Source organism: Phoenix dactylifera, chromosome 1 (assembly GCF_051530095.1).
Source record: "Phoenix dactylifera cultivar Ajwa chromosome 1, Ajwa_hap1_PhDact_Kaust_v1.1, whole genome shotgun sequence".
Classification (NCBI taxonomy): Eukaryota; Viridiplantae; Streptophyta; class Magnoliopsida; order Arecales; family Arecaceae; genus Phoenix; species Phoenix dactylifera.
In genome coordinates this window covers 68,376,505-68,401,751 of record NC_143190.1, presented here as the reverse complement: position 1 = coordinate 68,401,751, position 25,247 = coordinate 68,376,505, and the positions used below count along the sequence as shown (strand labels likewise).

At 41.5% G+C, this 25,247-nt stretch overlaps 2 protein-coding genes across 2 annotated transcripts; one reads left to right on the top strand and one right to left on the bottom strand.

Moving 5' to 3' along the window:
• Positions 1–6,298: 6,298 nt before the first annotated feature.
• LOC103724349 (protein PLASTID MOVEMENT IMPAIRED 1-RELATED 1-like) lies at positions 6,299–10,652 on the top strand. Its single transcript, XM_008815579.6, has 2 exons — positions 6,299–8,904; positions 9,018–10,652. The coding sequence occupies exons 1-2, from the start codon at positions 6,575–6,577 to the stop codon at positions 10,162–10,164; spliced, it is 3,477 nt and encodes a 1,158-aa protein (XP_008813801.3). The 5' UTR covers positions 6,299–6,574; the 3' UTR covers positions 10,165–10,652.
• Positions 10,653–22,598: 11,946 nt separating this feature from the next.
• LOC113461100 (putative WRKY transcription factor 75) lies at positions 22,599–23,894 on the bottom strand. The gene is made up of 4 exons (XM_089926899.1): positions 23,683–23,894; positions 23,429–23,572; positions 23,034–23,157; positions 22,599–22,903 (listed from the first exon to the last, which is right to left on the bottom strand). The coding sequence occupies exons 1-4, from the start codon at positions 23,892–23,894 to the stop codon at positions 22,868–22,870; spliced, it is 516 nt and encodes a 171-aa protein (XP_089783025.1). The 3' UTR covers positions 22,599–22,867.
• Positions 23,895–25,247: the final 1,353 nt, after the last annotated feature.

Sequence of the window (25,247 nt, the reverse complement as noted above, 5' to 3'; positions counted from 1 at the left end):
AGGGAACATGCCAAACCCACAATCATCATCGCCGACCCCAGGACCAGGGCTGCCCACCGGAGTCTTGCCGCCAGGCCCCGGTCCGTGTCTCTCGCCGGATCCGCCATCGTGGTAGGAGACTAGAGAACAAGAATGGAGTGAAGAGGAGATCTAGAGAGGTAAGCTGGAGTTTTCTTTTCTTTTCTAATTCCCTCCTCCTGAGGGCATGGGAAATTCAAGAAGGGAGCATTGGAGGATGGCCGCTTCAGGATTCTTGCTTTTTCGTGCCCTTGGCTTCATACTTCTACTACTACGCTGGTGGTTGTGGATGGCCACTTGCTACCTAAAAAGATAAATAAATAAACAAAGTAGTTGTTGTTACCTTTTAGCGTAGAGGAGGGGAAAGGAAGTTGTCAAGGTGGGAGAAGGATGGAAGAGAGAGAGAGAGAGAGAGAGAGAGAGAGAGAGAGAGCTCGTCTTCATTTGGATTTGGAGGGAGGAGGAGACCGAGGGAGAAGGTGACGGTATCCGGAGGCGGGGATGTTGGAAAAAAACAATAAGGAAGAAGAGCAGAGTGCGTGGGGACTGGGGAGAAGGAATTGTACTTGATTTTGTTACGGTGAGAGATTGGAGGCTAGATCCAGCGGCTCGTCTGATGATCAACGGACCTAAACCGAGAAATATGTGTGTACATTTGATGACGCAAAAAAAAAAAAAAAAAGTTGTTTGGTGACGTGACACCATTTGAAAATGATCCTCAAGTGGTATCTGAATCGTGCAGCACATTCAATAGACCTAGACGCATGTCATGGCCGTACGTTAAGGTTCAACGTTCACGGGGGAGGAAAAAAAAAAGTTTGCTTAGCAAAGATGTATTTATTTAAATTTCTTTGAAAGATGTATTAGATTTTTGTTTTCATTTGATGAATCTTGTAATTTCCTAACAACCACGATACATTTCGGTGTTTAGAAAACAACATAAGGTTTTCGAGTCTCATACCATACGAGCACGTAAGCGTTTTTAATTGCCAAGTTGACCGGAGGGCACTATAATTAAATGGTGTGTCCAAGGGGTCAATCTCAATGCTTATTGAACCTTTCATCTTTCATCTGCTTTAGGATATGCTTCATGCACTGCCCTACGGAGCTTGCCTCTGCACATGTGATTCACGAAAGGATTCATCACCATCACCAATTGCTTGTTCACTTTCACATTCACTACGAAGAAAGAACATGCATGCACATATGCATGCATGCAAGTACCAAAAAAGAAAAATTACCAAAACAAAAACAAAGAAAAAGAATGACTATTTTCTTCAACAAAATAGATAAGAATCGAATACTTATATCAGGTTGAACCCTAATGCACCTCATCCAAAGATGAACCAACATCATACTATCACAAATCTATACTATCTATGCTATCATACAATGAAAACGCCTGCATGATATATGGATACATATATCCGGCCGGAGATCATCGAATGCAGATGTTTCATCATCTAAATCCTCTGACGTTAAATCCCACGAGGAGCAGATGCTCCCTCACCTGCATCGCAGGTGGCTTGCACTAGTATCATAAAAACCTTCTCTCTCTCTTTCTTATATCGCAGTCTGTTTTCTAGGGCACAATCCCCCACTTCGGCAACTTGATGGATGTACCCGTTTCGGGATCCCAAATATGCCTGGTAGACAATTCTTTCAATGCTGCCGGTTTCGTTCCTTCCTCCAAATCCCATTCCCTTCGCTCTTCCTCGCTGCAGATGCTTCCTTTCTTCCCAAAGTCTCTTCCCTCATGGGCCTCATCCTCCCCTGATCTATCGTCGCTGCCGGCTGGTCGTCGGCTTCGTTGCCAAATCTTAATCTTGCCCACCATAGTGTAGACCAAAGCGAGGAATACGAGGACGCAAAGCACCGCCAACGGGTGCTCTGCCAAGAACCCCATGAAGCGTTGGAAGGAGCTGAGGAGGGAGGAGGAGGAGGATATGGTCAGGTTCCGGCCAGTCTTCTCGACGGCATAGAGTGCCAGGGAGCATGAGAGCCCGATAATCGCAATCGCCGAGCCGAGGAACACTGCCAACAACCTGACCCTCGCCGCCATCCCACGGTAATCGCCGCGCGCTGGAATCGCCATTGCTAAATGGCTAGCTGAGAATGAACTGTTTTTTCTTGAGAGAAAGATGCTCGGACCAATTGAGATATATATATATATATATATATTCCTTAAGGAGGAGGGAGATCGAGGAGATACCTCTATTAGTTCGGCTTCTTGCTTTATATTTGTTTAGGGTGGTTGCTGTGGGATGGCGCCTATCCACCGGAAAGATGTTAGGAAAATGAAAAAGGACAGTTGTTGATGGTTAGCGTAAAGGAGAGGAGAACCGGGGAGGGGGGGGGAAGGGGTGGTTGAGAGAGAGGTGATTCGTCTTCATCTGGTTAGCTTTGTGCGTGAGTTAGAGCGAGGGAAGCCGCGGGCTATATATCAGAGAGCTTCGGAACGAGGGATCTCGTTGTCATCGTTGGCTCGTTGCTTGGTTTTGTAACCGGGATGGGGTTTGCCCCCGAAGCCTCGCTGGTTTCCGCGGGAATTGGGGCGCCAATTTGAACGTACGTCCGTCCGCGAGCGATTTTTTTTTTTTTTCCCCTTCCCCTCTATTGATACCTTTAATATATATATATATATATATATATATATATATATATATATATATTAAATTTTAAAATGCTCTAAATAACTCGCTTTTTCTAATCCACAAACTTTTCGAGTGATCAGCACATATAAGACGGGCGTGAGACTTTGGGTCCCCTTCGGCGCACGTTTCATGCCGAAGATAAAACCACGAGATATCATTTATCTTGAAAATTAGATGGCTGCAACATAATTTGGCCATAGATGGCGCAATACATTTCGAGACGAAAAAAAGCCTTTTATTTTTCAGTTGAATGATGTGATAGTTATTCAATACAAAATATGCATAACAAAGTACTTAGATTCTAAACAAGTTGTTGTTTAATAGTTATAACGTTTACAAGTATAAAGAAATTATCACTTTCCCTCCCTCTCTTTAGAGACACATAATATACATTGTCTATATAGCATCCCAAATAAAGTTAGTCTAGGCTAGATGACCTGAGATCTAACATTGATAATCCCAATTAATCAATGCAATCAATTATTTTACTTTCAAAAAAGTCATATGATATGAAATTTTCTAACTTATATATGTATCCAATGATAAAAAAAATACACATCCATCGTGTTATTTCAACCGTTAATTTTGAATGAGATGAAGAAGTTATCTATGTGAGGAATCTCCTAAGTGCTCATACTATATTGTATCAAAAACTTAACCATTAAAGAAAGCAATAGGTATTAATAGATTTTTCTTATCCAAAATAAAATTTATTTAGTTTTTATTTAGTGCCACTCAATTCTTCCTCATTGACTCCTGCACTATCCTAGTGCGACCATGACGCGTTTATAGACTCTACCAAGGATTGGCAACGGTCTTGTACGTTTTGCAGCATTCTTGCACATCTTTTTTCTCTCTCAATATTGAAATTGAAATTATAGGGGCCTGCGTGGGCCTTCCCCCAGCGTCACAGCTTATTCCTTGAATGGTTGATATGGGACAGGCCTTAAATCGACAAAGCTACCTGGGGTCAAGCCCATTCGATCCCAAAATCCAAGGGAATGGCATATGAGAAAAACATTATTTAATTAGAGTTTTTAAATAAAAAAAGATAAAAAAATAATCTTCCTATAGAAATAAAATTTCTATATTTCATGAAAAAAAAACTCATATGGGACATAAGAAAATCCAATTCCCAGTGGCTAGCAATTAAATTTTTTTTTTGAAAAGTGCCCTAAAGCTTTTAAGCTTTTAGATAGAATAATATAAGATCTTTTTAATTTATTAAGAGTATTAAAGGTATTTTATATAATTTTTTCAGAAAAGTAGATACTCAACCAAATATAAATTACTTTAAAATATGCCACTTTTTCATGATCAACTAAATATTTAAAAATTATTTTTTCAGACATCATATACTTACTCATTAATTTTTTAGAAAAAAAATTTAATGAGGAAAATTTTTTTCTGAGGAAGAAAAAGATGAAGGGATTAGGTCTGCTATGCTTGCTGCGAGAGTGATGATCGCATATGAATTATCTGCCAATTTTTATGTTTGTTAATTTTTATCAGTTTTTATGTGCATGTTAAATTGAAAAGGAAAAGAAAAAAAGAAAAGGATGAATCATACGTTGTTGTGTGGAAACATACATAATTCAATTATGCTCTTATCCTCGACAAATTTTATATATGATTGAGGTGCACTCACAGCGAAACATGATCTTGTCCTCTCTACAATTAATTCAATATACATATAATACAAAATAAGTTTCAATTAACAAGGAATAATTTCTATTGTCTGCTATTGGTTTCCATAGCTAGTTCCCATATTCCATTAATAAAGTGGAAGCCACATTTTTGCTTTCATAGGTAGGGTAAAATCAAGTGGTTTGCTTAAAATAATGTTTCAAATAGTTATAGATTAAGCATTATAAGTCTTGCTAAGTAATTAAAAATGAGAGGTCGCGGTGTTGTTTTCATAAAATATTAATTAATATCAGGTGGAAGCATGTAAGCTAGCCTAGCTCAACTCCTAGAGGAGTTGGTGTTAATTTTCTATGTGACTTGACCCATTCAATACATGATCTTTTAATTTACTTAAGGTGCTACAACCTATAAGAAAGGTGTGATCAAGATATTCATAGAAAACCAAATCATGCATTCCATCCATACTAATATTATAAGAAGAAATGTGTATTGTATATAATCAGATTCATCTACCGTGTTATCTGATATTTTCTTCATTTTTTTGGGTCAACAATATATATAATCGAGGGTAGGCAGGTAACACTTGCATAGTACCCTAAGAATCTCCCAAATTAAGAGAGGATGGTGTCAATCTCAAATTTCTTAAACTACTAGTATGAGGCAATCAATAGTCTAGATGGCACCTAAGTGATGCCAATCAACTCATACCATCACTATGTATCAAATTATAACACCAACAATGGAAAACCATGGTATTTTTCGCAGTTGAAATATTTGAAAAAATAAGAATAATAATAAAAAAGAGAAAAAAAATAAATTTATTATTTTGTTGCTTCATATTCGGTACATCTCAGAAATTATATATATTTGTATACAGACTGTATACATGAATAGTAATTTAGGTTGATATAGGATCTCATTAACAATGAAAAATATTATAGGTAATACAAATTGTCATATAATACCTAAAATCATTCTAACAAAATTATGCTGATAAAGAAAACTAATATAGATTGATACGGAATCACGCTAATAAAGAAAAATATTATGAAGGATGCAGGTTGTTACGTGATTTCTAAAATTATTCTAACAATAACAACCATGACGCCATATTTATGCTGTTGATGTTGCTGGGAAAAAAAAAAAAAATTCTCTTACTACAATAGCCCAGCATTATATCTCAAGATAGCCAAGCAAGTATATACGAGAAAATATATCAAGATACAGAGGCTCCTAGCGATTGGAAAAGCAGAGTACTATTTTTTGGTAACATCATGGGGTCAGGACTCTGTTGAAGCGCCTCCGCCGCGCTCGCTGGCTCCCTTATCCTTCTCCCGTGGATCACGTGAGACGACGGTAAGTTACACTGGCCGGCGGCCCCCACAGTATTTAAATTCAAACTCTTTTTGGTAACCATTTAAATTCAAACTTTACGACGGTCCCATTCATCAGACCTTTTAGAGGGAGGGAAGCATATTCCCCAATCCCCCAAGGCTCAAAATTCGGTGCAGAATATAGAATAATTAGGAAAGAAATCCCTAATTACATTCTCTTTTCCGGATTGCCTGCTTTGGAGGGAGACGTAAAAAGCCAAAAACACAGTGTAATTAAGAATCTTCCGCAGAAAATTCTCAAATTAATCAAGAACTACATCTTAATTAATTAATTAAACGAGCATAAGAAGGTTTAACAACTTAAACACGCTACCTAATATTAAATTAAACATTCTTGGCAGCTTTCGTATACGGGGTCAACACCCCCCCGGTCCTTTTTGCCCTTCTTTTTGCCCAATCGTGCCCGATCCTGTTCCCTGTTCTCCCTAAATATCCAATCCTCCATTCTAAACCTACCCTCCTTCGAAGGTATCCAATCCTTCATTGAAAAACACGTGCAAAACGGAACGTGAACGTTTACACTACTCCGCGGACTATTATATCAGAAGGCTCGTTTGAAAAACAAACTATTAAAAAAAAAACAAGCAAGGCATCCGCCGGTGTCCATACCGCGCTGGCGTAAATTAACTTCGAACCCGAGCCCCGCCGATCCCGTTCTCCCTTGTTCTCTCCTTCCTTCTCTGTCGGAGCAACCAAGAAGACCAGCTCCGGGGAACTCGTTTACCGGAAATCGGTCGCCCGTAAGTCGTCTTCCCGACCTCTTATTAAGGCTTTCTTTCCTGAATCCAAGATTCCCGATTCCTGTTTTTGTATGCATCCGTGAGGAGCGCAATCATCGGTAACTTGGATTCCGGGGAGGTCATGTTGGGAAAACGGGTCTCTGGCAAGGGAAACGCCGCCGGCGACCCCGGGAACGCCCGATTCCTCCACGAGATCGAGACCCTCAGCAAGGCCCTCTCCCTCGATCCCAAGAACCCCCGCCGCGCCCTTCCCCCCTCCACCGCCGCCACCGGCGGCGACCACCACCACCCCCGATCCGTCTCCGCCGGCAGAATCCACTCCTCTGGCGATCCGAAGGAGAAGCCGCCGTCGTCATCGTCGTCGTCGCGCAAGGAGAAAAAGGCCTCGTCGTCGTTCTGGAGCTGGAAGCCCCTGCGGGCGCTCTCCCACATCGGCCGCCGCCGCTTCGACTGCCGCTTCTCCCTTACCGTCCACTCCGTCGAGGGCGTGCCCCCGGCCCTTGCCGACGCCGCCCTCGCCGTCCACTGGAAGCGCACCACCGACCCCGCCGCCGCCGCCGCCGGCACCCGCCCCGCCCGCGTATTCCACGGCGTCGCCGAGTTCGAGGAGACTCTCACCTACCGCTGCGCCGTCTACGGCACCCGGAGCGGCCCCCACAACGCGGCCAAATACGAACCTAGACATTTCTTGATCTATGTCACGGTGGTCGGCGCCCCTGGGCTGGACCTCGGGAAGAATCTGGTAGACCTCACCAGGCTGCTGCCGCTCACGCTGGAGGAGCTGGAGGAGGAGGGGAAGGGATTCCGGAAGTGGAGCACGAGCTTTCGGCTCTCAGGGAAGGCAAAGGGGGCGTCGCTTAACGTGAGCTTCGGACACTTGCTGGTCAGGGATGGGTCGGCAGAGCCGGCAGGTGGGGAGAAGAAGATTACGGAGTTTTTGAATGCGCGGGCAAGGAAATTTGAGAGGCAGGGCTCGGTGGGGCAGGTCAGGAGCCAGGTTCAAGGCCGGGATCGGTCTCGGTCGGTGGAGGACGTGAAAGTGCTTCATGAGGTCTTGCCGAGCTCGAAGTCGGAGGCATCTGTTCTGGCTGATACTGAAAAGGAATTGGCGTGTGGGAAGTTTGAAGGTGACGAGCTGAGTACTGTGGAAGGTGGTTCAAAATCAGAGCATGAGGTTTTTGTTCAAAAAGAGGAATCAAAGGATTTGAAGCCTTGCACAGTGCCAGAGCCCATCGAAGGGAATGAGGAGTCGCCCAAATTGAAAACTTGCACCTCATTGGAAGAGTCCATTGAAGGCAATGAGGAAAAGGAGTGTGATGAACCTGAATTCAGTGTAATTGAACAGGGAATAGAGATTGCCTCAAAGGATCAAAATTATGAACCTACCTCAAAAAAGGTTGAGCCTGAGGTGGTTGATGATAGGGGTGGTGGGGTTGATGAGAAAGAAGCGGAGGTGGGTGTGAAGCCAGAGGAACAAGAAGAGTCTTCACACCAACAAGAGTCTTCACACCATGGTCATAATTCTGAATGGAGCAGTTTGGATGCAACCATTGATGATTTGGCCTCGGTCTTCCATAGCCTCTCAATTCTTGAATCAAATGTGCCGGAGTCTCCGCAATCCGAAGCCAAGCCATCTCTGCAGCGGAATTATGTAGATGTGAAGTCTAGTTACAAGACTGCAAGCATGAAGTGCAAATCCCAGAGCTTGGATGATGTTACAGATTCCGTTGCTAGCGAGTTTCTAAGCATGCTTGGTATAGAGCATAGCCCTTTCGGATTGAGTTCTGACAGTGACCCAGAATCACCAAGGGAGCGATTGTGGAAGCAATTTGAGAAGGAATCACTAACCTCTGGTAATGTTCTCTTTGGTCCTGATGTTGAGTTGGGGGACGAATCTGATTGGGATAAGTATCCAGACAATTTTGATTTCTCGCCTGTTGTTCGCGAAGCTGAAACAGAGCTTCAGAAAGCAACTCAAGTTGGGTGCAGCAAGTCGAGGGCTAAAGTGCTGGAAGATGCTGAGACAGAAGCTTTGATGCGTCAGTGGGGTTTGGATGAGAAGGTCTTTCAGTGCTCGTCACCTGGAAGCAGGTGTGGATTTGGTAGTCCAATTCATCTTCCCCCAGAGGAGCCACTTGACTTGCCTCCTGTTGGAGAGGGCTTGGGTCCATTTATTCAGACAAAGGATGGAGGATTCCTGCGATCCATGAACCCAGCCCTCTTCAGGAATGCAAAGAACAATGGTAGTTTGGTCATGCAGGTATCTAGTCCCATCGTAGTTCCTGCAGAAATGGGTTCTGAGATTATGGAGATATTGCAACGTTTAGCTTCAGTTGGAATTGAAAAGCTCTCAATGCAAGCAAGCAAGCTAATGCCTTTGGAAGATATCACTGGGAAAACGATGCAACAGATAGCCTGGGACGCTGCACCAGCACTGGGGGCATGTGAGAGGTTTGCGAGTTACCTTATTTAGTTCTTTTCGGTTGTGTTTTGACATTGGGCCCTTCAGTACTCATTTTGTCTAATCCTGTTTTAAAATTTCCCATCTCCTTTCGTTTGTACAGGCAAGATCTGTTGCAGTATCAGAACACAGAAGCAGAGTCAAGGATTGGTCAGAATGCTGCTGGTAGGAGGAAGAAGGGTAAAGGCTTGAATCTAGCTTCATCAGGTCATGTGGAGATGGGCTCAGAATATGTTTCACTGGAGGATCTTGCTCCATTAGCAATGGATAAGATTGAAGCTCTTTCAATTGAGGGGCTGAGGATACAATCTGGCGTGTCAGATGAGGAGGCACCTTCTAACATTAGCCCCAAATCTATTGGGGAAATTTCTGCTTTGGAAGGAAAAGGGGCCAAGAATAGTGTGTCACTGGGTTTAGAGGGTACTGCTGGATTACAGCTTCTGGATGTTAAGGATTGTGGGGATGACGTAGATGGCTTGATGGGTTTGTCTTTGACTCTGGATGAGTGGATGAGGCTTGATTCTGGAATGGTTGACGGAGAAGATCAGATCAATGATCGAACATCGAAGATTCTTGCAGCCCATCATGCTACTTCAATGGACTTGTTTAGTGGGGGGTGGAAGGGAGATAAAAGAGGAGGCAAGAGATCTGGTAGAAGGTGGGGTTTGTTGGGGAATAACTTTACAGTTGCACTTATGGTGCAGCTTCGGGACCCCTTGCGTAACTATGAGCCGGTTGGAACACCAATGCTTTCATTAATTCAAGTGGAGAGGGTTTTTGTTCCCCCAAAGCCCAAAATATACAGCACGGTTTCAGAAAAAGGGAACAGTGAACAAGATGATGAGCCTGAGCCCAAGCCTGAGCCCGAAACTAAACCATTGGCAATGGAGGAGAAGAATGAGGAAGAGGATGCTATTCCTCAATTCAAAATAAAGGAGGTTCATGTTGCTGGTCTGAAGACCGAACCTGGAAAGAAAAAAGTATGGGGTAATCCTACACAGCAGCAATCTGGTTCTAGGTGGTTGCTTGCTACTGGAATGGGAAAGAGCAACAAGCATCCGTTTATGAAGTCAAAGGCTGTGACAAAACCTTCTCAAGGGACGACAAAAGTGCAGCCAGGAGATACTCTTTGGAGCATTTCTTCACGTGTTCATGGCACTGGAGCCAAATGGAAAGAGTTAGCAGCTCTCAACCCTCACATACGAAATCCCAATATCATTCTCCCAAATGAAACTATTAGGTTGCATTGAGAACTGTCAGCCATCTTGCAGTCTATCATTATACCTTTGGCAGCGAAAACAGAGTTAAAGTAGGTGAAAGTCATCAAGATTGGTTTTTCAGCTTATCAGGGCATATATCTGGTATGGATGAATTCCATCTAATTGGGGTCAGAAGGTGGCTGTATCTGATTGTGGAGCTTTTCCCCCCTGTATTTACTTCGAACTCATTTTCAAGATCCATGAAATAAAATTTAACGGTAAATGGATTACCTCTTTGTAGGAAAGAAATATATGTTTGTCTTTGCACTATATACAGGTTTCAGGTCTTATCTGTTCCTCTATGTTTATCTTTGTTTTGAACTGTGTACATGCATGTCTGCTCAGGTGAGTAGCCAATGCATTTTTTATGGAAAATATGACATTTTTAACATCATTTGCCTTGTAATTGGTTTCTTCATTTCTAAGTTGCATATGAACATGTGTTTTCCCATAAATAAAAGCTATGTACTTTTTGTGTCTGTTTTAGTGTTTTGTCCACATTCTAACCCTTGTCATGTTGGGCATCTTCCTAATCGATGGCAATCTAACTACCTGAATGGCTGCTTACCTTCTGTTGTTGGTTATGTTCATGTAGCTGAGCAGCACTGACATTGCTAGAATAGATGGTACATTGCATCCTGCTAATTTGCAGACTTCATTGTATTCCTATGACTTTCCATAATGACAACATTAAAGCAATTTCTTGGTATTGATTATTGGTCCTTATTTTTTGATATTAAGCTTTATGAGCTGCGCCCCTACAATTTTAAGGAGTTTTTCCTGTTTATATCGTGAATGATTGAAGAGTTTATTGAGTCCAAAGTCAAGAAAGAATTTAATACAAGGCAAATTCATCCTACAATCTTAAGCGGAAGAACATCCTGAGAAGAGGTCAAGACAGACTGCAAATCCTGGATGTCTAACTGGTGAATATTTAAACAAGAGTTAAGAAGCTGTCACCTGATTAAAATTACATTTTTCATCGAATGGAGTTGCATGGTTGCTAGGAGTGAGGTTGATTTAGATAGGCAGTTTATGCAGATTCCAGTTATTGTAGGTAAATGAGTCTCTCTTTCATTTGAGTTACTCTAGTCGAGGGGAGAGAAAGATGGAAGGAACATATTAGAAGGCCATTATAAAAAAGATATATAGCCAAGCAACCTACAAACACCATTTTCAAGCATTGTTTAATATCCAAATGAAGCTTGATCCCAATTCCCCATATTACCAACTTAAAGTAACTGCCTTAAATTAAAATTATGCGCACCTCCCCATTTCCCACGTCCTTCAAAACTAATTTTTAATTTTCTTGTTAGGAAGCAAGGATACTTCAAATCACATATTGTGTCCTTATTGGATAGGTATTGTATTCCGATACTTGTCGAATTCTTCTTGGATATGTGTCTGATACTTGTATTAAGTATCCTTTTCTTAAAACTAAAATAAAAAAGAAACAATCTTGATGCTTTGCAAATACACCTCAGATACTTCCCCAATACCTCCAAAAGTGAGGGGAAGCGCTTTTGTTCCTTTTTTTCATGTTAACCTTTCTAATAGTTAATGGTTAATTTCAAAATCTATGATGTTAGTGTTGAGAAAATATGCCTCGAAACTCGAAACGACTGCAGTTGAATTTCGGCTTAAGTTTGCTTGAAAAAGTTTGTGCTAGCTGAATGGAGTCGACCCCTAGCATCTAGGAGTCGACTCATGTGAAGCTTGAGTCGATTCAGGGATGAGAGGGTCGACTCGCTACGTGCCACAGGGAGAAATAGAGAGCTGTAAAATTCTGAGGCTGCAGGAGTCGACCTCACACTTAGTCGAGTCGACTCTAGGTTTCCTGAAGTCGACTCCTGGACTAAGGGAGTCAACTCGCTAAGTGTTGCAGAGAAAGATAGAGAGGTATTTTTCGGGTTGCTTGCAGGAGTCGACTCGAGGTCTGCTCGAGTCGACTCCAAGACTGAAAGAGTCGACTCGAGCAGATCTTTTGAGCCGACCCGAGGATTTTCGAGTCGACTCGAACTTATCAGGAGTCGACCCCTGAAAGTGACGAGTCGACTTCTGATCACGGGATTAATTGAAACAGATGGCAAGATGGACTTTTGTGAACCCTATGTGTGTTTTCTCTCTCTTGTAAACCTTAGAAAATTTTGATCTCTCTTGTAAGCCCTAGTTGTGAAATCTCCAACGGAGAAGAAAGATCGTTGTAATCCTTGCTGAATATATTGAATCTGTGTGTAGCCTCCATGGACGTAACCCATATTGGGGTGAACCACGTAAAATTGCTGTCTTTGTGATTGTTTGATTTTATTCTCTACTACTTCTCGATTCGTCTTTCCGCAATTTGGATCCAGAAAAGAAAATAGTACGATCGAAGGGTGAGTGCTTTCCTCCCCAACAACTGGTATCAGAGCAACGTTCCTGTGTTTCAATGGCTGATGAAGGAATATTGAGGATAAAGAAATTCAACGAACAGAACTTTAGTGTATGAAAGATGCAGATGGAGGATTACTTGCTTTCAAAGGATCTAGATCTACCACTGGGCGGAGAAGAAGCGAAGCCGACGAAGAAGTGGGAGCGTCTTGATAAGAAGGCGCTCGCCGCTATCCGTTTGTCCTTGGCATCGGAGATCCTCGCCAATATATCCAAAGTGAAGATTGCAAAAGATTTGATGGACACACTGGCTTCCATGTATTGATGAGCCAACAGGAGGGAACAAGGTATTCCTGATTCGACGATTGTTCACTTTGAAGATGAGAGACAGTGGGAGTGTTCATTCACATCTAAGTGAATTCAACACCCTATGTGCCCAATTGGAATCTGTGAAGATCACGTTCACTGATGAGGTGAAGGCGTGGGCTCTTCTAGGTCAGATGCCTGAAAGTTGGGAAGGTTTCATCATGGCTGTTAGTAATTCTTTGAGGAAGATTACAGCGAGGTTTGATGAAGTGGTGGCTCTTATTCTGAGTGAAGAGGCTCGAAAAAAAATTCTGGATCCATCAGTGAGTTCATCTGGGAATGCGCTGGCTTTTGAAAAACGTGGAAGGACTTCAAAGAAGGGAGACAAAAACAGGAGTGGACGATCCAAGTCTAGAAACAAGTCTAGACCTCTTGGAAAGTGCTGGAATTGTAGGTAGAAGGGTCACTTGAGGAAAGACTGCAAAGTGCTGAAGAATAATGGTGGTTCTGACACTAAGGCAAGTGCTAATCTAGCCGAAACTGAAAAGTGAAGATGATGCTCTGATACTTTCCTGTGATGTTCATCCAGAGTCGTGGATAATCGACTTAGGTGTCTCATTCCATGCTACTGGGAACAAGGCAGTCATCTCGAACTATGTTGCAGGTGATCACGGCAAGGTGTATCTTGGTGATGGCGACAGTTGCAACATTGTAAGAAAAGAAGATGCTCAGATAAAGACATCAAATGGGATTACTTTAACTCTGAGAGATGTGCGGCATGTATCCAAATTGGCTCGAAATCTGATTTTAGTAAGTCAGTTGTCGGATTTGGGGTTTGTGACCACCTTCAATGATGATGCTTGGAAGATCACTAAGGGAGCCTTAGTGATTGCTCGAGGCGCAAGGTCGGAAACACTATACATGACAGCTGATACTGATTTCACCGTCAGTGCTGCAAATCCTACTGTTGATGCAAGGACATGGCACATGAGACTCGGTCACATGAGTCAGAAAGGGATGAAGGTGATGATGTCCAAAGGAAAACTGGGAGACCTGAAATATGTGGATTTGAAATTCTGTGAAGACTGTGTACTGTCGAAGCAGAAGAAGGTCAGTTTTTCAAAAGAAGGTAGTACCAAGAAAAATTCTAAGTTGGAACTCGTACATACTGATGTGTGGGGACCAACTCAAGTGGCTTCTCATGGAGGAGCAGGGTACTATGTTATGTTTATCGATGATGCTATCCGAAAGCTATGGGTCTACTTCTTGAAGCACAAATCTGATGTATTTGAGAAGTTCAAGAGGTGGAAGGCTCTAGTGGAGAATAAGATAGGTCAGAGATTGAAGTGTCTTAAGTCTGACAACGGAAGCGAATACTGCAGTGATGAGTTTGAGGTTTATTGTGCCTTAGCTGGAATTCGAAGACTGAAGACGGTTCCAGGAGCGCCACAACAAAATGGTATTACAGAACGCTTGAATCGCACCATCAACGAGCGGGCACGGTGCATGAGGCTTCATACGGGGTTGCCGAAGAGTTTTGCGGTCAGTACAGCAGTATTCTGATCAACAGAGGGCTTCAGTTGCATTGGAGCTTTGACTGCCGGAGGAAGCATGGTCTGGAAAAGAGGTGAAACTATCTCACTTGCATACTTTTGGTTGCATCTCTTACGTGCTTGATACTGCAGACAATAGAACCAAGTTGGATGCAAAGTCAAAGAAGTGCACATTCATTGGATACGGTGGTGATGACTTTGGATACCGATTCTAGGATGCGACAGATCAGAAAGTTATCAGGAGCAGAAATATTATATTCAATAAAGAGGTTCTGTACAAGGACATGCGGCAACAGACAGGCCAAGGTGCCAAAGCTATGAAGTCAGAATATGTAGAGCTGGACGATCAAACAGTGTTTCGAGACGATGAAGTTGTTGAGCCAGTGGAAGAAGCACAGCAAGAAGAAGAACCGCCAGCTGATATTCTGATTGTTTTGCGCAAGGGTAAAAGAAATAGAAAAACTTCGTCTAGATATGCTGACTCTTACAGTACTTGTTGCTTACGGATGGTGGTGAGCCAGAAAGCTACAAGGAGGCTTTGCAAGTCGAAGCCAGTGACAAATGGAAGCTTGCCATGGATGATGAAATGGATTTTCTATCATCCAACAAGACGTGAGATTTGGTTCCACTTCCGAAAGGGAAGAGAGCTTTGCACAACAAGTGGGTATACAGACTAAACCTTGAACCGGATGGTTCTGAGAGGTTCAAAGCGAGACTTGTTGTCAAGAGTTTTCAACAGAAGGAGGGCATTGATTTTGACGAGATCTTCTTTCCAATTGTGAAGATGTCTACTATCCGGATGGTGCTAAGTATAGTGGCAGCCAAAGACTTACATCTTGAGTAGCTTGAAGAGAAAATCTACATGTAGCAGCCAGAAAGATATGTAGTGAAGAAAAAGAAAGATTGGGTGTGCCGACTTCAGAAAAGTCTGTATGGGTTGAAACAAGCACTTCGTCAGTGGTACTTGAAGTTTGATCAATTTATGCTGAAGAATGATTTTCAGAGGTGCTACTTCAAGGGATTGAAGAGCTCATATATCATTCTACTTCTGTATGTAGATGATATGTTGGTGGCAAGTGCCAACATGGGAGAGATTGTGAAACTGAAGGAACAACTGTCCCAGGAGTTCTCAAGGACTTGGGTGAAGCCAAGAAAGTCCTTTGGATGCGTATCAATAGGGACAGGAAACTTAAAATGTTGAAGTTGTCTCAGGTAGAGTCCATTGATAAGGTGCTGAAGCGGTTCAATATGGACGGGGCTAAAGCTGTGAGTACTCTGCTGGGCGCACACTTCAAGTTATCCAAGCAGGAGTGTCCTACTACGCAGGATGATCGAAATGAGATGAAGAATGTATCCTACTCATCAACGGTCGAGAGTCTTATGTATGCCATAGTTTGCACGAGACCGGATATTGCCCATGCAGTGGGAGTAGTGAGCAGATACATGAGCGATCCATGCCAGGAGCATTGGAGAGCTGTGAAGTGGATATTGCGGTATTTGAAAGATATCAGAGATTTAGTACTATACTATGGTGGTTCTGATGTTTGCTTACATGGTTTTGTGGGTTCTGACATGGCTGGAGACATGGATAGCAAAAAGAGTACTACCGGGTATGTGTTCATGCTGGGAAGTGCTGCAGTTTCATGGGTTTTACATATTGATATCAGATATCACTTTATTCGGTCACTCCTCGAAGAAGATTTTTTCGGGCTAGAGAAGATACATACAATAGACAACCCAGCAGATATGTTGACAAAAGTGGTCACTCTTGAGAAGTTGCACATCTGTGCATCTTCTGTTGGTCTTCGCAGCTAGAAGTGAAGACAGAAGTTGACACACATAGAGGATGCTTGGAGATTATGTTGCTGATGGGGTTACGGTTGCTTCAGGCTTGTTTCTCGACAAGTGGAAGATTGTTGAGAAAAGGTGCCTCGAAGCTCGAAATGACTGCAGTTGAATTTCGGCTCAAGTTTGCTTGAAAAAGTCTATGCCAGCTGAATGGAGTCGACCCCTAGCATCTAGGAGTCGACTCATGTGAAGCTTGAGTCGACCCTAGGGATGAGAGGGTCGACTTGCTATGTGCCACAGGGAGAAACAGAGAGCTGCAAAGTTCTGAGGCTACAGGAGTCGTCCTCAAGCTTGGTCGAGTCGACTCCAGGTTTCCTGGAGTCGACTCCTGGACTAAGGGAGTCGACTCGCTAAGTGCCGCAGATAAAGACAGAGAAGTATTTTTCGGGTTGCTTGCAGGAGTCGAGTCAAGCCCTGCAGGAGTCGACTCGAGGTCTGCTCGAGTCGACTCCAAGACTGAAAGAATCGACTCTCTTAGGAAGGCAAAGCGTGCCAGTTCTCGGTGCCGATCTTTTGAGCCGACCCGAGGATTTTCGAGTCGACTCGAACTTATTAGGAGTCGACCTCTGAAAGTCACGAGTCGACTCCTGATCACGGGATTGATTGAAACGGTGGGCAAAATGGGCTTTTGACTTAGGGTTTCGTAGAGAAGTTTCCTTATATGTTGGAAACATATAAATAGGGATCTTTTATGAATCTTATGTGTGTTCTATCTCTCTTGTAAACCCTAGAAGGTTTTGATCTTTCTTGTAAGCCCTAGTTGTGAAATCTCCAACGGAAAAGAGAGATCGTTGTAACCCTTGCTGAATATATTGAATCTGTGTATGTGGCCTCCGTGGACGTAACTCGTATTGGAGTGAACTACATAAAATTACTGTCTTTATGATTGTTTGATTTTATTCTCTACTACTTCTTCTTCTCGATTCGTCTTTCCGCAGTTTGGATCCAGGAAAAAAAATAGTACGATCGAAGGATGAGTGCTTCCTCCCCAACAGTTAGTATTAGAATATGCAATATAGATTTGGGTCTTTATAGATTTGAATGATGACTAAATGATGAGCTTGTAAAAGGTGATGCTACCATATAAGTATGGACTACATTATTCTGATAGCTCAGTATGTTTTTTGGATTTTTTTTACATGCATACATATGTACATATATATGTATGTTGATGTTTATACATGTATATACTGAATGTATGTATATTCATTGGCATATCCTAGTCATATCGTATCCTACTTTTTAAGATTTGTTGTATCGGCATATCCTATCGTCTCACCGTATCCCATGTCTATATCTGTGCTTCCCAGTTTGCTTGATAATGTAATCCAGACAGAACTTGCTTTGTTGGTCCTTCAAGATCTTCCCGTTGTGCTATTCATCAAATTTCATGGGCCTTCCATTTGGTTAGATCTGATTGTGCTTGCTATAACATTGGGCCAGATCAAAATGTTTGCAGAAAATGTGGTGGAGATTTGGAAGCATAGAAGTTTATCCACTCATGACTCGAGAGTTCAGGAAACACGAAATTGAAGGTGATGCTGGGTGATAACTGAAAAGGAGCAACGCAAACGGTCCTTAGGAGTTCTTCGGATTTGGATTTCAAATGAGGAGTGTATATTGGACTGTAGAGTTAAGTAAGAGATGCATTATTGTTATGCTGAGTTTTCTGGTATATATTATTGTTAATTTAATTGCTTTATTGCTTTGCCCTCTTGGGAAGGGTTTTACTCTTTGCTCCTTTCTTCTTCTTACATTTTGAGTACATCTAAGTTGCACTGCTTTGCAACAAAGCTGTAGTTATCTTTGCGCTTGGTTTCAAGGATAATAATCAGTCGCCTGAATTCCAAACGGCAGCATCTTCCTGTCAAGTGTTGTGAAGTTAGAAAGATCTTAAAGCTTAATATCATAATTCTGAGAATTAATTTTTCAGATTCTCATTGGTCCTCATCATAAGGATTCTTTAGCTTCAAGAATGAAATATTTAGGGATTGTTCAGCTTCAATCACTATACATGCTATGCGATAATCAATTAATCTAAGGAACCCCAATAGATATCTTGAAAATATTAATGTATCAATAATAGTAATTTGGCTAATACCATGAATATTTATGAGTCCTTCTGGAATTTTTTCTGACCATTAGTATAACTGATAGAATATTTTTTTCTTAATTGTAAAAAAGGACTGTCGAGCAATCGTAAAAACTTTTCTTGTTTGTTGAAAATCTGATAGGGCGAGCACAAACAGTCAGTGTAACATGATCTTATAAGTTTAGGAGGAGACCATGTTCTAAAGGTGTATTAAATGTTGTTCCCATGGCTTATATGTGATTTTTTCCCCCAGATAGTAACCCTGGCATGTAAGAGCTCTTTGTGATTTCACAGGTTTTCATGTACTTTAAAATGATTAAATTTATGTCTTCCATGCTTGCTTTGTTACTTTATTTTTAGGTGATTATTGAAAACATGATATTGCGTAAAGACATCTCATATTTTCTTTTTCTGGCAGCACAATATTGAATCATAAGATGATATTGACTCATTTAGAGCCTGGGTCACTCAATGAATGCCTCTGAATTTCATTTGCTTGTATAGAAAGCTGGTATGCCAAGAAGCTGAACATCTGAATTTTTATCTTGTGCCACCAAGGTATTCTGATCATTGTTATTACCATTTGTTTACTTGGTGTGTAATGTAAAATCATCAATATTGTCCTTGAATCATGCATGTCTTTAAGCGTCTGGTTTTCCTAGACTAAACTCATCTTTTCCACATGTGCTCAGGTTGTTAAGTGTTTAATTTGTAGCTAAAGAGAGAGATGTTAACAAACTAAGGCACCGAATCTTTTAATTCCTGTAAAACAAGAGCAGTTTTGTCATGTTCTTTGAGTCAAATGTGCTTACATTGTCAATTTTTATTTGTAACAAAAAGCATCTAGTCATTGCTAAGTCTTGTGAATGATAATTTTAACCTGGAAACTTTAGAACTACTGGTTTGACACAAGCAAACTGTCATATGCTATGAAACCTCTTACTTTTATGCTCTACCATAATTGACAGAGGTCATTAGAAATGGAAATATTTTGGCACATTAACAATGCCAACCACCAATCATCATGAAATTATTGGGCCACCAATTATTGTGAAGTTATTAAGATAAGCAGAACTTGCCAATGCTTTAGAAAAAGGGTGTCGAATAATTGCCACATGTCTTGAGATGTATCTATGCAACTGTATTGTACTGATTAATAGTCTAGGACATAGAGCAATATCATTGTACTGGATGGATTCATGTTTAGTGGCTTCCCTAAGATATGTAGTTTGGTTGCATTGACATGTTCACAAGCAGATTTATACAAAGTATTCAGATACTTGGCAATAATTTTAACCATTATATTCTTTGCTTCGAGGCTTTCTTCTTTCTAAGGAATTTACTTCAACACTGTTGGATAAATTTATTTTTTAAGCCATATATTCCTTTGTTTCTCCTTGTGTCAGAGGCCTAGATAACTATGACATATCCATTGTTGTTATTTATAGGAAATATTGTTGCCTGAGTCTTACTGGCTTGTGACAATTATTTTATAAAGAATCCTTTCTTCATTCGTTACATATTTTATTTGGTAGCAAAAACATTTTTATTCAATTCAATTTATCTGTATAAAGCCTAGGATCGAAGTAGTATATTGGGTTCAGTAGTATCCCTTAAAGAGGCAGGGTTTCTAAACTTCTGAGGAATCAACCTTTAACATACAAGTGATTAGGAGTACTATGATAGATATCCAAGCTGCTATGCAGACTTGAAGGTCTAAAATCGAATAAAGCAATGATCATGCGAGAATTACTAATAATTACAGCAGCCATTTTATCAGAGTGGGTAGCTATACGAGATCTGTTGTGTAAGCCTAAACTTGAAGTCAGCTGGTGCAAGACTGCAAGGTAAATTCTGATGGCTCTATCTCCAAGTCATCCTATATTTGATGAAGGAATTTGAATATAGTTAAAGGGGAACCTCTTCTCATTCCATGTATACTGGTTAAAAGGGATGGATCTATTAACTTGCTTGAGCTACATGGGCATTGGTTAATTTACAGTGTGCAAACTAGTTACTTTTGCTAGATCTTGACATAAAGATATACTTGGGTAGAAATTGGTCGCTCCTAAACCCCTGTGGGATGTTATTATCTTGCTTAGCAGAATTTTGGATGCTTCTGATCATTTGGTAGGATTTTAGGTTCAAGTATTTGGAGGTAGGACAGTGTGTATTAGATCCTTGCCAGTTTATTCCTCCCTGTCGATCGAAACAACACCCCTCTCCCCTTCCCCCTCAAAAAAAGAGAGGAAAAAACACATGCACATCATCTCTGAATTAATGACCTCTATGCTGTTTGGGAGTTTATGATAATGTGCAAAGGAGGGTGGGGGGGTTGTACCAGAGTTGAGAATGACATCTTGGAAAAGGTCTACAATTTTTGCTGATTCTATTTTTTCTTCCCTTCAATTGACTTTTGCTGATAGAATCTTTCTTTAAAGAAAATAAAAGAGAAAAAAAAAGAAGAAAAAAAAAGGAAGAGAGATAAGTAGATAAGAAAATATATCTTGTTTTTTCTTTTATCTTTTTCATTGAAGTTCTTTGTGGTTCTTTTATTGCAAAGCTTCATCTTTAACATAAGAATTATCCTAATTGAAGTTTATGTGTGACCCATTCCCAAGATCCTACCCTTTAATCAGCACTACTCATACAGAACTCTGTTTGCATGGTTTGGTACTCTGTTCGATTGTGAGGATGTTACACTTAGGTTTCAAATGGTAAACAAAAAAGCTGCTTGTGGACCTGAAACAGGAAGTCATACTTGGGCCAGTTTGTAGAAAACATTTAGTTCAGCTCAATCCTGCTTCTAGCGATTGCTATTGATCTACTACTCCATAAGGAAATTGAAAGGGTATCCTTTTGCTCATTCCATTTATATTTGGCAACAAGATGATAGATGATCACATACAAAGCGAGATTCTATGGGCAACTAGAAATGGCAATGGAAGGGAATACAGCTATTGATGCTAGCATACTTGTCACCTCCTACTGTAAGATAGTCCTACATGAACCTTGTTGATATATCAGATATGGAATGATTAATTGGCAGAGATTGTTGAAGAGGAAAACAAGAGCAAATCAGCTTATAATTATATTAATTTATTGTTATGATTTAGCATCGAAATCTTTTGCATGATTACAGTTTTTGGTTTGAGGACATTACTAGGTGTGGAGTGTGGACTCTGAAATCAGGAAGCAGCTTTCGACATCCTTGACTCTCTCTGTGCCCGCGCGCATGCGACTTACATTACATCCAGGCTTTCAACAGAGCAGGGTTGCTGTAATGTGTACGGTTTTGACATACTTCTTTTGGGTTATGTCTTGACACAATAATGGGTTTCCTAATCTGCATGTGCATGCAATATTTTGTTGGTTCCTTTTGAGTCATCTCTAGGTGCAAGAATGGGTGTACTGGTCTTCATGTGCATGCAATATTTGGCTAGTTGTGCACCATGTTTGCGTGATTCTGTATCTTCCAAAATGACTAAATAATATTTCCATAGCATTATATAATCAACGAGTCAATTTCCAATAGACATCGCAGCCCTGAAAACCCACAATGCAAAAATCATAATCTCGTGCCCCCATGTTTTTCAATATCCATTCCCCAAAATATCAGATACTGTCTTCATTTTGAAGAGGTGCACACTAGGATTTAAAATAATGTTGAAGCAACAGCACTTGATGCAAAAATGACTATCATATACCTAAATGTACATTTTAGTTGAAAACTCTCAGTTCTTTTGATTGGTGAAGTACGTAGGCAGTACACCATCTTAGTAGGCTATGAGCCTCCAGTACCTGTCTTTAATTGATATCTAGAAAAAGCATAATGTCTCCCTTAGTTCATGGCCTGTGCGCTGCCCTTTCTATTATTCTCATTATTGAAGTTAAACATATCTTGCAGTGGATCAAAAATGAGAGAATGATCCAATGTGTGACTGCTATGCAATGACATCTGTTAAGTTGTAAAAATATACATCTTGGTACCAGTGCTGGAACTGGGGCCCGGACCGATTGCCCGGCAGCACGGAACGGTACGCTCTGTACGGTTTCGTGCCGGCCCCGTAGAGGAGGCGGGAGAGAGGGCGAACGGGAGATAAAAAGAGAGAAGGGGGGGAGAGAGGAGGGTGGCGGAGGCCGGCACGGAGGCGGCGGAGGAGGGCTCTGCCACTGAGTCCCTTCTTGCCGACTTCACTTAAAAGTCACAAAAATAAAAAATGGGCCGGACTCCTGTTTCGAACGAAATAGGGGACCCGACCATGGAGCCCGAAGGAGCTTTCTCCGTGCAGTTCGCCGACCGGCCTCCACCTCCCTCTCTCTTCCTTCTTCTCCCTCTTCCTCCCTCGTCCTCTCTTTCCTTCTCTTTCTCCTCCTTGGGCGACGGATTTCGTTTCCGTTGCCGGAGCCGTCCCGGTCCGCTGCCGGGACGATTTCGTTTCCGTTGCCGGAGCCATCCCGGTCCGCTGCCGGGACGATTTCGTTTCCGTTGCGGACCGGGATGTCTCGGTACGATTAGAACCGCTCAGTTCAAAACAGTGCCGCCGACCCTGTTTGGTACCTTGACAGACCATCAGCCAACTTTAGTTTGTGAAAGCACTCTCTTGATTGTCATTACAAAATACAAATATTTATCATGAAGAGAAATCATGGAATTGAGGTGTATCAGGTGCTTGAGGTCGAGATGTTACAGGTAAGGGAGCATGGTGATTATGGACACCCTCATAGGTGGTTAACACATAGCTTGAGTCTTCACGCTCTCTCTCCACTCTCTTCTTGACTTTGCATCCTGCACTTGAGCAGCGATAATAATTCCTGTCAAGTGTCAACCATTTTGTTAGTTTCTAAATTACAAGTTCAGACTTATCTATAAAGCACTGTGAATAACAATAATGTCATTTGGCCGTCGCTGCTGTGCAAAACAAGAGAAAGAGTATAGATGATATTAAAGCTTTTCTGAATTGACATGCATATTATTATCGATTGTTTTCCAGTATTTTCTGTATTATACATCTTTCACCTATTGCTCTCTCTGTTTCTTATTTTCCTTCTAAAGTATGTGCTGTATTCTTGGGCAGATTTTTACCTTGGATTTGGGCTGTTCTTTACCATCTTCTTTCCATACTTCCTCCACTTGTATCCGTCATCCAATATCTCAAGCTCTGATTTTGTTTTGAATGCAACTCTGGTAGTACTCCCCTTCGAAGCAGCCTCCACAACATTCTTATTTCTTCACACATGCACACAAAAGCATCCAAAAACAAATGATTATCTCCTGGTAATATTTTGAAGAATCACAGCTCAAATGTGTGATGAAAATTATTTGAAGTGAAAACTTGCTTGCTGCAGCCACCGGTGCAGGTTTTGTTATCATGACCGCCATTTGCTTGCAGGGGGGAAGGACTCTGCTGACAAGTGGGAGGCGGCACCAGGTGTGCTTTGTCGTCCTCGAGCTGATCATTGAGGGCCAGGTAGTCGGTGATCTCGAACAGCATGTCATCAGGCCAATTGTTCTCCGAAGAATTTGACGATGGCAAAGAGTAGGAAGACATGGCTGCAAATCCCAACTCTGTATGATCCTCTGCTGGAAGATGTAACTTGAAGATTTTGCGAAGCGGGCATGACCATTCTAACGGAGGAGTGCCGTGGTTTCATGGAGACCTTCCAAGTGAGATGGAAGGAAACTTCAAAGCTGACGACACGTGCTGCTCTTCGGGATAACAGACGAACTTGTCCCAAGTCAAGCGGACAAGGACCCATTAGCGACGACTTGGTAGACCTGTTGACCTGAGAGACTTTGTGCATTCTGCCACCATTTTCTTCTGGTATCACCACCTTTAATACTCCTGATATGTATGAAAGACATAATTGTTAGCCGGCCAGCGTGGTCAAGAGAATCCCAAGTCTTCCCCCTGGATTTTGACTTTGGAAGGGAGGCCTGTTCCTTGTGAGATTTGGAGAACCAATGAAAAGCTCTGAGGGTACCAGTTTTTCTGGCCTTCTCTTCGGTTGTTTCATGGCCTTATGCAAATGCTTTGATTCTCAATGCGGCAAACGAGGAATGTTATTCTGACAAGCTCCCAGGGTGACAGTTTTTTCTCTTGTGGGACCTTCACATCAGTGTTTTGTGGGGCCCCGTGGGAACATTTGGTTCTAATTGGGCAAACAAGGAAGGGCTCTGTTTTTGACACGTTTTCTCTTGCATTACATTTTTTTTTAAAAAGAAAAGCCAAACCGTCAATCTCCTAACTAAAAAAAAATGAAAAAAAAAAGCATGCACCAAAAGAGGCCATTTGTGAAGAAAGATCATTCGCGTCCTCTTTCTTTCTCGCCATGTCTCTTTCATCTATGAGGGCTTTTTTTTCTTTCCGAGTTTCTTTCTCTCTTTCTTATAAAAACTGTATATTGTTTTATCTAAAGATGTATATTGAAATATTAGATGACTATTTTGCTAAATATGTATCATCTGATCATGCAGTGTGTAGCCATTAATATCATATTTTAGAAACTATGTATTCAATTACTTGAAGATATGTATCGGATTGCTACTAGGTGTGTATTACAAAAGCTTATAGTATATATCAGAAAAACCGACAAATATGTACTTAACCTTATAATGTATACTGTTGAGCATCATATTGTGGACTGTGTATTGATTTACCAAGAGATGTGTATTGGGATGTTGGATGATTATATTGCTAGGTGTGTATCGATAAGTCATATATTATGTACGGGTGAACATCATATTCTGAAAACTATATACCGATTTATCTGGATATATATATTAGGTTACTATTAGTTGTGTATCAAAAAAAGCTTACGATATATATCAGAAAACCAATGAGTGTTTATCACTTAACGAGGAAGAAAGAAAATGCGACGGTCTTTCTTTGCGCACGGTCTCT

What these genes read in the sequence shown, in the direction of transcription:
- LOC103724349 (XM_008815579.6), top strand. Translation starts at nt 6,575, where the DNA reads ATGTTGGGAAAACGGGTCTCTGGCAAGGGAAACGCCGCCGGCGACCCC. An exon ending in GCACTGGGGGCATGTGAGAG is followed by an intron (nt 8,905 to 9,017) that starts GTTTGCGAGTTA and finishes TCGTTTGTACAG; the next exon opens with GCAAGATCTGTTGCAGTATC.
- LOC113461100 (XM_089926899.1), bottom strand. Translation starts at nt 23,894, where the DNA reads ATGTCTTCCTACTCTTTGCCATCGTCAAATTCTTCGGAGAACAATTGG. An exon ending in AAGAACAGCCCAAATCCAAG is followed by an intron (nt 23,158 to 23,428) that starts GTAAAAATCTGC and finishes GACACTTGACAG; the next exon opens with GAATTATTATCGCTGCTCAA. An exon ending in ATCACCATGCTCCCTTACCT is followed by an intron (nt 22,904 to 23,033) that starts GTAACATCTCGA and finishes TGGTCTGTCAAG; the next exon opens with GTACCAAACAGGGTCGGCGG.